At 34.1% G+C, this 11,810-nt stretch overlaps 1 protein-coding gene across 5 annotated transcripts in view; it reads right to left on the reverse strand.

The window, feature by feature from the left end:
• LOC125849096 (MLO-like protein 10) overlaps positions 1-8,880 on the reverse strand; it is a 30,915-nt gene extending 22,035 nt beyond the window's left edge. Inside the window, exons 1-3 of one of the 5 annotated variants that reach the window (XM_049529110.1) lie at positions 8,416-8,880; positions 6,944-7,001; positions 6,675-6,857 (exon numbers count right to left, since the gene is read on the reverse strand). In XM_049529110.1, the coding sequence (XP_049385067.1) occupies positions 6,675-6,857; positions 6,944-7,001; positions 8,416-8,544 (370 nt within the window). In that variant the 5' untranslated portion in view covers positions 8,545-8,880. Of the gene's footprint in view, positions 1-6,651; positions 6,858-6,943; positions 7,002-8,415 lie in introns of all 5 variants that reach the window. The other 4 variants (XM_049529109.1, XM_049529111.1, XM_049529113.1 and 1 more) reach the window with 4 other exon arrangements.
• Positions 8,881-11,810: the final 2,930 nt, after the last annotated feature.

The following is an 11,810-nucleotide window of genomic DNA, read 5'->3' on the forward strand; positions in this document are numbered from 1 at the left end:
AAATCGTGGCACATTTGATGCTTAATAACTATGAACTAATATTGGAATTAAGTGAAATTTTGGATTATTTGATGGGTTTGTTAAATGTGTAAGCAAAATCTGCGTTGTATAGAAAAGTGGAAACAGAAGCAGAACTGATGTTGACCAAGTGAAGTTCATGGCCAACTTCACGGACCACGAACTTTATTACGATCCATGGTTGAGCTCGTGAAAGTGAGGCAATGCTGGGCCTTGAGAAGATGAAGAGCAGGAATAACCAAGTGAAGACCACAGAGGGTTCTACGAGCCGTAGTCCTCACCACGGGCCGTGGTACCTGTGAAGCTGAACCAGTGTGAAATCAAAGAAGAGTTGAAAGAAGGTTGAAACCTAAGTGAAGACCACGGGCGACTTCACCGGCCATGGTCCTCACTACGGACCGTGATAGCTCTCGTGGTGTATTTTCCAGTGACCAAGTTTGAAGACTTACTTTCGAGAAGCTCCGAGGCAAGACCACAAAGGGCTTCATGGACCGTGAAACCCTTGACGGGTCGTGGTAGTGGTCGTGAGAAGGCCCGACAACTCAGTCCTAATTCGATTAGGACTCATTTTAAACAATCTATTTTGAATTACTTTAGGTCATTTTTAAACATTATTCACATCTTACGTTTGACGACTAAGAAATACAATAGTACTCTTAGCTTTTGATTTTGGGATTTCGATTATTGTTATCAGTTGGAAGTTTGGATACAGATTATCAAAGTGATTGTTGATTTGCTAATTATTTTCGTACGTCTTTCTTAACATGTTTTCATTCTTCAATACTGATTGTTTACGTGAAAGCATGAGTGGCGGAATACCACGACTGGGGTTGTGAGATCCATGACGAAATTCTAGTTACGATTTCGTAAAACGAGTAAAGGGCAGTCTGTGTTTACACTCTGTAGTTTTTAGCTTTCAATAACATTGTAATCTAGTGAGTGCACGCATTAGATGAGCCTGTATCTGGTATTTGTTCGAGAGAAAAATACCACTTAGGAAAAAGCTGAACTAAATTATCAAATTGGAGTTAAAGCTTGAGTTTGAGAGAAAAGATCTTTAACACCATATCATTTTAAGCGATAGTCAATGTTAGTAACACTCTAGGGTCGAGAGAATATGAGTGATTATTATTTGATTTGGCTGAGAAGTGTTAGATAAATTTAACTCGCAATGATTTTGTAAATATTGATTTGCATGATGCTTAATTACAGAAAAACACTTGAACTAATGTTATGGTGAATACAATCTTGATTTCTCTTAATTAACTGAATCAACCTCACAACGAAATAGTATGTTAGTCGTGAATTTGGATTTTGACTGCAAGTTTGGTAATTATAACATTTCAACCAAACCCAATTTACTTTTCGTTGTTATTTGTTTTGGAGATAATAACAACATTCGAATAAACGCAACAGTGAAACCTTATCTGTAAAAAAATTCTCTGTGGGATCGACCTCAGCTCTAGTTGAGTTCTGTAAATTGACATCGACCGTTTACACTTCTTACTTGAAAGGTAAGTTTGGACGTATCAACAAGCAATAGAAAAATTCAGCTCTTATTCAAATAAGGAACAAATGGCAAGATTGATTAACCTTCTTTTGACACCTTGATCTTAGGCGTATTTATATGCCTAAGTTGTCGAGATTTGCCCATGTTTTGATTGAAGTAAAGAATAATTCTAAGACTAGTAGCTTGATTTTGTTTACTTGTGATGATTGTGCACTAAAACATATGATTAGTTGTTTCAGGAACTCTCAAGGAGATTGAAGTTGATACGAAGAAAAAAGCAGCAAAAAACCGCAAAAAAATGGTTAAGGCAAAAATCACCAGAGGTTGGCGCTGGTGAAATTTCAAAGTGCTTTTTGAGGCACACTGCTACGCGCGAGGCGCCAAGGGCCAAAATTCAGAAGCCTCTCTCATGCGCACTGAGAGGTGCGACACGCAAGGCTAGAATTTCTGGGACGCTTGCCAGGCGCGATGCACCAAGGAGGAAACTTCAGAGCGCCAAGCTAGGCGCGATGGGAGGCGCGGCGCCCTAACCCCTGCCCGACTTTTCCAACGAAGGCAAAATTAAATAGGACTCCTAGTTGGAGTAGAATTTGGCTCTAATTTTCCTAACATCTATAAATAGACCCTTAGGGTTATATTGTAGGTGGTTTGACATTATTTTGGTGTGCAAGAGCAAGTTTCATCGTTTGTAATAGATTTCAATCTTCTAACTCTTCTATTTTCCGAAAATCGCATGAACAATTGTATTTTGTGGTTTTCTATTAGTATGAGTGGCTAAACACCCTAGTTCTGGGATTGTAGCAACAAATCGAATGTTGAATATTTAAGGTCTATGAATTAATTCTTGGTTGTCATTATAAGTTACTTCTATATTCTTGTTTTAGTATTTTATGCTTGATCACCATAAGATAAATCTATTGTTTATCCTTAAAATCGAGAGAGGAGAGGGTAGATAGACCAAAGAATATAGAGAGCTCGATCATCCATTAAGTTGAGGTGATTTGTGTTAAGGACTGACGCCCGGATTATTCTTTGAGGAGCAGGCGATTATTCTTTGAGGAGCATGCTTCACAAATGAGAAGTCATCTTCATTCCTAGTAGATTCTCCATTTTGAGGAATATGCACATGAATTTTTGTGTCATCATGATCAATATGTGTAGTTGCTATCTCTGCACGAGTCATCGGTGTTGTTGGATCATTTTCAAGGTCGGATGCTTCTTGATCGCTGTAGCCCTGGAAACGCGATGAGTGACCAGTGGTTTTGTATCGATGAAGACCAGGGCCTGATGGGTGCACAGGTGAGCTCAATGCAGACCTTGGTCTTGCATTACCCAGCGTCCGAGTAGGGGACCTGTCACCCCTTGCTCCTGTCCGCTTCTTCACAGCCATATGCCACTTCTTTAGTGCCTTGGAGGTTTGCTCATCAAAGATGGATTTTTTCATATGGGATCCCATCTGCAGAAAGGCCAATGCTTTATCTAACTTAACAACAGATCATGCTAAAAAGGCTAGAAATTTCAGTAGTTTTATGTAGTGAGCTTACATCGTTCAACGAAGCAATAGCAAATGTCTAAGGTAATATGGCACAAAATAAAACGTAGATACAATTATACTATTGGTTCGAGAGACGAGTCTATGATAGTACCTGAGTTATAAGGGCATAAAGTGGAAGAGTGATATAACTGCATAGGAATAAGACTCCCACCCTGTAATACAAAGAAAAAATTGATTAAAGCTGGATTCGTGAAGCTTAGGAACTAAGATAATGAATATTTTTAAGTGAGTTTCTGTAGCAAGAAACATACCCTATAACAATTTTTGCAATGACCAGCTCAAACGCCTCGTGGAAGCAAGATTTTAGCCCATACTCATACTACAGAAAAAGTAGAATCCTCATCTCTATCATAGTTTTATGGACATTAAACAAAAAGAAAAAGAATATCTTGCAATATCAGAATTTGATCTTGATACAGGGAGAAGAAATATTACCCATATCCACAGAAAATATGTTATCTGGAATGCATTCTGCAAAGTTAGATAAGCGCAAAAAAAGAGAGTTTAGCCAAGGGAATATATAGAGATTAAGATATGAAAAGCAAACTATTCCGTGCACCATTTTTGTGATTTTGTTTTATGGAAACCATAGTACTTGCAAAGTTGAACCCAAATGACTGGTGCACCAATAATGCTTTAATTAGAATTCTGCAAATTTGGAAATGCAAACCTGAAACAAGGCAAAATGGATGAGGTGAAGAACCAGTCGTGGTCGACCAAACCAAAAATATTTGTCGGAGGCTTGTACAAGAGGGATTCCTTGAACTACTACATGTCTCTCTTTGATGTCAAGGGCCATCCTAGTCAAAACAGCTTGAAGCTTTGTTCCAACAGCTAAAATGATCTGAGAAGATTTCATTAGAAAGAATTTCCCCACAAAGTAATTCCGGAAGATGAACAATGGAAAAGAATCTTACAATCAGAGGAACTAAGGATGCTCAGAACAACACTTGCCACCCTGCAATGGGTCAAATAGTTCAGACCATATGAAAACTGTAGTAGATAGTGACTAAAACGGAAGAACTAAACGATTTCCAGAAATGGATCAGACCAAGAACATGACTTACAGCTAACATTCAGAAGCAAGAAAAGCACAAATGATGCCCATAAAACTGGACTGCCGGAAAATAAACAAGTAACAATCCAATCAGAGAACAAGGAGATATATGCTAATTAGGGACACATAAATATGCTGAAAAAATTGAGAGAGCAAATAGAACATCTAGCTACCTGACACCGACAACTACCTTGAAGTCATCCTCTAATGACCTCTTGATATACTTTTGGAAGTCAAATTTACTTCCAGGAGCCAGATGAACCTAAAAAGGAGGAATTTTAGTTTCATGGGTAACAAAGAATTACCAAGGAAGAACAAAGCACAAAGAATACTCACACTTATGAAACCATTGCGCAGAGCCAAGTAGTCTGACTTACTGACAGACTTGAAAAATTGTCTGAAGAAGCATCCCTGCATGAATTAAGTTTGCAACAGTCAGTCACCTTAGCACTAGTTTGGCCTTCTGCTACAAAACTATGAATTCACATTGTATTAATTTCTCACAATGTAAAAGAAGATCGGGATCCTTGTCCAGAAACTAGTATGCGCTCGGACAAAAGATGTCTCATGAGTAAGTCTAAATCTTGAAGGATCTGCAAGTCCCAAGTTAGAAACATAGTGACAGAGTCAAAACCAAATGAGCAAATAAACACAGACAGCAAGCAACAGTCCAAAGTTCTGGCTTTATAGCAGGCAAATGTATACCATTTGTAAACTCGTAACTATGGGTTGAAGTTTCCTGCTCCCAACCTTTCCAGCCACGAATCTGAAGAATAAAGTTTCAGGCATTTAGCAAATGGATTAATACCATAAAGGCATCCTAAAATAGTTATCACTCTAGACAAGTGGTCAGTCCTAGTAACAACTTTGAGCCTTGGTAGCTGGTCAATTAGAGCTAGGAGTATAAGAGCAGGATTTTAGGGGAAAACAGTTTGAATGATCCAAACAATTAACTACCATAAAATAATTTGATGTTGAACACTTCTTATCATACCAAGACCAGTTTGTCATGCAACTTAGTTTCCTAACATGTTTGAATGTGTCAACCAAGAAAGATAGAGTAACTATCCGATATGAAGCAGAAAGCATATAGCTTTTTGCATCCTTCCATTAATACCACCAGAGTATTGCATCGCCATGATAAATGATTGATCTTGTCAGTTAATTGAAAATCTACTAAAAATGCAGTCAATGATAGGATCTACAACTTTCCTGGTTTACCTAAGAAGCAGTATAGATGGCAACTAAAGCATAGTAGAGGAATACCTAAATAAGTATATTATGAATTACCTTAAGTCTTCCCAACCACATGGTAATCGCACTGTATAACACATGAAGGACTGCCAAAAAGAAAATAAGGATGTGTATTTGATGCAGTGCTTCAACAGTAACGAGAGGTACACCCTGTTAGGAATACTTTAGATTAGTTTGATGAAGTAATGAAATCATGCTGTTAATGCTAATATGAAGTACCACATAAAAGGTCCAAAATATAGCTGAAAAAGATGGGCAGGAACACTGTGCTAACGGAATGCAAGGATGCTGCATCTGGTAGAACAACAACTTTACCTTCAAATGTTAACTTTGCATTAAAATTTTACCCAAAACCTAAGCTGACTTAACAACTTTTTGAAGCTCGTAGTCTAAGACATTTGAAGCACATACATGATGCTTTTTTGGTGGAAGCTGTAACTGAGCTATGAAGACACGATTTAGTCATCCACTCTTATTATACCCAGTGCAAGTCACACCTGTTCAATTTGATGGGATGAACAGAATTTTTAATTTCTTCCAGAACAAACTCTCCTTAGCATATCTATACGCAAGATATAGATACTCATACGAATAGCCCAATCATTTCATCATTGAAGTGATTAACATTCAATAATTCAATGGACCATTTAGGTTATTTCAGGAACACAGAACATTTTAAAACCCCTTTTTGATTAATGGTTTCCCTAAACCCCTCTCCCAACAACCTAGGGAGGTGTTGACGTACTCCTTCATTACAGAAGACGGAGCAGAACAATCATTTTGGATGGATCTTACATATATCAGCTAGTTAGCTCAATTCCTTCTTCCTACGTCAGACAGGACAACCTAAGAATGAAACAGCGATGGAGAAAAGCCAAGTGTTTCCTAATCTACAATTAGGCTACATGAGTCCATCACTTGGCATACACCTACCAGAATGAAGGTGTTTCGTATAAAATTTCTTTTGCAGTTCTTTTTTGTGATGACACCATGTTATTTGAAATGTCCATTTATTTTAATTGAAGAGTCAAAAATCCTAAGCCAGTTTGCGTTTGCTCAAAATATCTCATTGTCTAGGTCAATTGATAGAAACAAAAAAAACATTTAGTCTTGTCACCATATCTAATTCAAGATAGGATTAGTAAATTACCAAAAGCACAACTCTCCCAGAGCCATTTTTGCCATCAGCACTCATTAATAAAACTAAATACATCAGTGAAGTTTTACCCATATTATCAAGGGTCATGTACACATTACCTCTTTGCATTTAGGCCCTTCACCTGCCAAAATTCTACGCTCATACCATAAAAGCTTCCTACGGTGTTCCTCCTCCTTTGCAGAACCTTTATTCTTTGCAGGGCATGGCAGCATTGTATCAGCAACACTTGTGGGAATACAAATTCCAGCAATGTAATATTGACTAAATACAAGGGTTAACGAGATGAAACCAAGAATCATCAACTCTGCAATAATTAGAGGATTCAATCAAAATGGAAACAAGTCGACTCTCAAAAAAAATTATAACAAGAGGAAAAACACAAAATCTTACCAGCCTTAACCTTCTCCAAGGCCTCAAAGAGAGCTTTTTTATGCCTGTCAGTCAACCACTGAGCAAAGATTTCATCGCGTTATTCATCCTTTCTATAGTAGTAGTCATTCAAGGAACAAACAAATGAGCTGAGATACTACATCAACTCATGCAATCAAAATTACTTGTGAAAAGTAAAAAACTTTAAGACAACAAACTTCAATATCAGTGTAATATCAGAGCAAACTTGGTTATAAAATGCAGACCAAAAGCCAAAAAAGGGAAAAAAAAAGGAGCAAGTTATTACAATTAAATGGAAGGACGAAAAATGAATCCGAAGTAGATGTTATTGATATTTTCTGCAGTAAAAAGGAGTAAGTTCACAAGGCATAACACAAACATTGAACTATTTTTCACTCCTGTCCCTGGTTTATTGGCCAAAATTAAATAAGATGCAGAAAAAGACCTTTATCGTTTTTCATTTTAACATAAATGCAACAACATCCAATTACAACAATCAGAAGTTATGTTGCCCAAGGATGCTTAAAACAACTTAAAGGTGCACAAATAATCCCAACCAAGTGAGAAAACGGTACTGTTCCTTCTTTCTGGATATGCAACAGAGGAAGCAATAGTACTAAAGCAAATTATCTCGGAAACACACATATAAAGACTAAAGCTTTCTTAAAGAGTTAATATTACACCAACAGAAACACATTAACTACTGCCCCTCTAGACTGGTTTGGCTGTATGTATCATCAATATCAATGCCGCTTCATTTGGATCCACTCACTCCGTTGTTCGATCATATACCTTTTATGACAAATTAGGGATTCACTAATGGCTAACTCGTAAACAAACACGAGCTCAACGCGAATATCCATTGTAAAACTATGATTACCGAGACCTCATGTACATATACTCTCATAATTCTCATGCTTTTTTTTTTCCATTGTGCATAATCCTTATAACCGACACACACTGTAATAATCAAGATGCACTTAAGCAGGCTTGGCCACCATCATTATATAGAGGACGCAATATTTGGCAACAAGCATCTGAGCAATCAAGAAGTTTGTAGGTTCTAGAGTTTATAGTCGGAAAAAAAAACATGATATCACTTCCAATTTGGCAAGGCAAGACTTCCACAGACAAATGATGTTCCGTTAGGTTACAAAATAAGCAGTCAATTATCAACATAGCTGCAACTTAAAACTCTTGATTCCCAAAACAAGGAAACAAGAAAGAGAACTACTACAGGTCCCACTTTAATAAATGCTCTTGGCTAAGACTTGTCAATAAAATAGAAGAACAAGTAAGGGTGAAAAAAATTAACTAAACAAAGATAACATCTTTTCAGAAAAACCAGGATATTTTCAAGAAACATCAACAACAAAACTCAAGAATTATTCTTCGTAAAAGCAAAACAAGAAGGTCAACGAACAGGTTTATTAAAGAAACAAAGAAAGACTTAAGTTTTTATGTCACCATACCGTTCCAAGTTTGTGTAATATCTTCTCTAAGGCAATAGAAATGAGGATAATAACTGCACAAACACCAGCCACAGCCCAAGTTGGTGTTTGATCAAGTCCCCTTGATTTACTATCACCCCCACCTGCCATTACTAACCCTCAACACAACAAAATTTCAACTTATCTTGAAACACAGAATTTTAGCTTCAGATGTATCAAGAATTTCAAGAAAACAAATGGGTTCTTGTTAAAACCCTCAAAAGACAATCAAGAATCAAGAAAATGCCAAAAAGACATACATTTATAGATAGAGTTTTCAAGAAAACAGAGTTGTAATAAGTAGGACATAAACAATTATAGTGGTGAAAGGGAAGTTTATTGAATTGCTAGTAGTTAGGACCAGACTTCTTAGGTATAATTTCACAGATATTATGTATAGATAGACAAGTTAGTATAATTTCTCACGTCGTTGAGGGAACACTTCACAATAGAAAATTTAGTGAGGGACATCGGATTTTAGCATGTTTTCTTAAAAATGGTTTTATGTGAAATTACTTTACCAAATGGATAAGCTTTAATTAACAATTGTTCAGAAAAAATTCATTTATGTCATTATTTGCTAATTGAACAGTTTTGATTTTATAAAATTATTTTTTATACACGGTCAATTATGATTTGATCACGTTATTAATTAAATTATTTTTTTTTAAGAAAAAGACTCAAATATGCTATCAAACTTTGATAAAAGGTTCATCTATGTCATTTTTGTTATAATAAGTACGTATTGATGTCATTATATTTTAATTGATTGAAATAAAGGTTTTTGTTCTTTCTCAAATTAGATAACACTTTTTTAAATAGTTATTAGTAGTACTTTTTGAATTTTATTTATTATTTTTCTCTTTAATCTTTCAAAAAATTTAAATTTGTCATATTCAAAGTTGTTAAATTTTTTTTCTATATAATTAAGCTAATTATGTATATTAAGATCATTAGTAGCGAATAATTTACTATACGGTCAATATGTTCAATTGACCTCAAATTTATGTTTTAGATCGATGTCTTTATATTAGTATACTTGTCATTTTGAAATTCTATATATGTCTTTGCTATTGAGGGGTCTAATTAGTCATAAATTGACATGAAATTAAATATTCTATCTGTCCAATAATATTTATCTATTATTGACTTTGCACATTTCTTGAGAAACTATAAATAGAATGATAATTTTGTTATATCACATTTTGAATATAATAAATATAATGTCTTGTAAAATGTAATAGAGAAATGATTATAATTAATGATAAGGGTAAATTAGGAATTACGTGTAAAATTATCTATTAATTTTATAAAGTAGACAAGTATTATTAGACATCTCAAAATAGTATAATGGACAATTATTATGGAACCAAGAGCAACACAGTAGTGCTCCATGTCCCTAATTACTTGTCTACTTTTGAATTGACACACTTATTAAGAAAACAATAATTGTCATAGTGAGTTTATCATTTTACTTCTATTAATTATGAAGTTGATGAATTAAAAATGTAAGATTTTCTAGAAGTTATACTTTTTTTAAAGCTTAATTTTTTCAAGACTTCCCCACAAGCCAAGCGGCATAAGGCAAAGTGGGTGAAAGAAATTAAGCTCAACTATGAATTATTTTCATAGAAAGTCACTCATCTAATTAAGGGTTTTTCAAAGAAAGTCACTCAACTTTCTTTTTTAACCTTAAAATCATTCAAGTATTGATATTTCACTTAGAAAGTCACACAACTAATTTAAATAATTTTTTAAAATTAAATTTTGTTAAAATACAATTTTTGTTTAAAGCTATTTTTAAAAAAGTAACAAGATGCTCATTTAATTATTTATTAAGTTTTGTTAAAACACTTTCTTTTTAAATTTTGTTGAAATACAATTTTCGTTTAAATAAGTTTTTTAAAAAAAATAAAATATTCATTTTAATAAATTTTATTAAAATACTATTTTATTTTAAACTAATAAAGCGAAATGTCATAAAAGTGAAAAAGAATATGGACATGGAATAAGTGTAGTAGAACTTGATTGACATAAAACTAAAGGATAGTATCCATGCTACAAGGCCATGCATCTGCCGTAACTCGCAATATGGATCAAAGACGATAAAAGTAATTTGTATTTTAATAAATAATTAAAATGACTATCTTATTATTTTTTTAAGAAATTAGTTTAAAATAAAAATTGTGTTTCAATAAAATTTAATAAAATAATTAAAATGAATATCTTATTATTTTTAAAAAACATAATTTACAAAAAAACAATTAAATTTCAATAAATTTTAATGAAAAAATCATTTAAATTTGGATGACTTTTTAAATGAAATATCAAAAGTTGAGTGACTTTGTAAATAAAGTATTCATAGTTAAATGACTTTGAGGTTACAAAAGAAAGTTTAGTGACTTTCTATGAAAATAATCTTTAATTGAGTGATTTTCTATGGAAAAAATTTATACTTCGATAAAGTTGAGTGATTTTATGTGAAAAGAATCATTAGTTGAGTTACTATCTGAGATATTTACTCCAAACATTTGGTGGAAGATTGCATCACACTGATGGGACGACTGCTGTGGAAGCTCTGAGCAGATAGCTTTTGCAGAATGCTACAGTCTCCTTAAAGCTCTAGTTTATTCACAGTGGAAAAGAACATTAATTAGTCGCGCATACTTTTTGAGAGAAAATGATCAAAATGGTCCTTGATGTATTGGGGTTATTTTATATTAATCTTTAATATATTTTAGGTGATTGAAATAGTTCTTCAAGTATGACAAAATGTGTTCAATTTAGTCTTTTATCCTAAACTTAACAATTTACCCCCAAAAACTGTTAAATATAGCGATGGGCCCCACCGTTATATTTAACAATTTTTGAAGGTAAATTGTTAAGTTTAGGATAAAAGACTAAATTGAACATATTTTGTCATACATCATGAAGGACTATTTCAATCACCTAAAATATATTAAGGACCAATATAAAGCAACCACAATACAATCATTTTCTCCACTTTCTGACATCATTGATTATTAACACATACAAGGGTAAATTACCTGGCATGAGTGGCACATCATGAACAGTGTTGATGATATTGTTATTACCTGCTGTCATTCTTGAAGACTCGATCGTTTGTGGCAAAGAATTGAACTTCTTTCGTGAGGAGCTGAATGACTACTTGTACTCTTCTTCTTCACTATAAACTCATCTGTTTTACCTCGATCGATTTCCAGCATGAATCCATTTATGCGAGTCGAGGAGAGCATAGCTGTGGTATCAAATAGTAATTATTAAGATTTTCTTCACCATCATATAATATAATATAATATAATTCAGAAAGACCTGAACTATAAACGTCAGCTGTCATTGGCCTGTTCTTATGCTTC

This window comes from Solanum stenotomum, chromosome 12 (genome assembly GCF_019186545.1).
Source record: "Solanum stenotomum isolate F172 chromosome 12, ASM1918654v1, whole genome shotgun sequence".
Classification (NCBI taxonomy): Eukaryota; Viridiplantae; Streptophyta; class Magnoliopsida; order Solanales; family Solanaceae; genus Solanum; species Solanum stenotomum.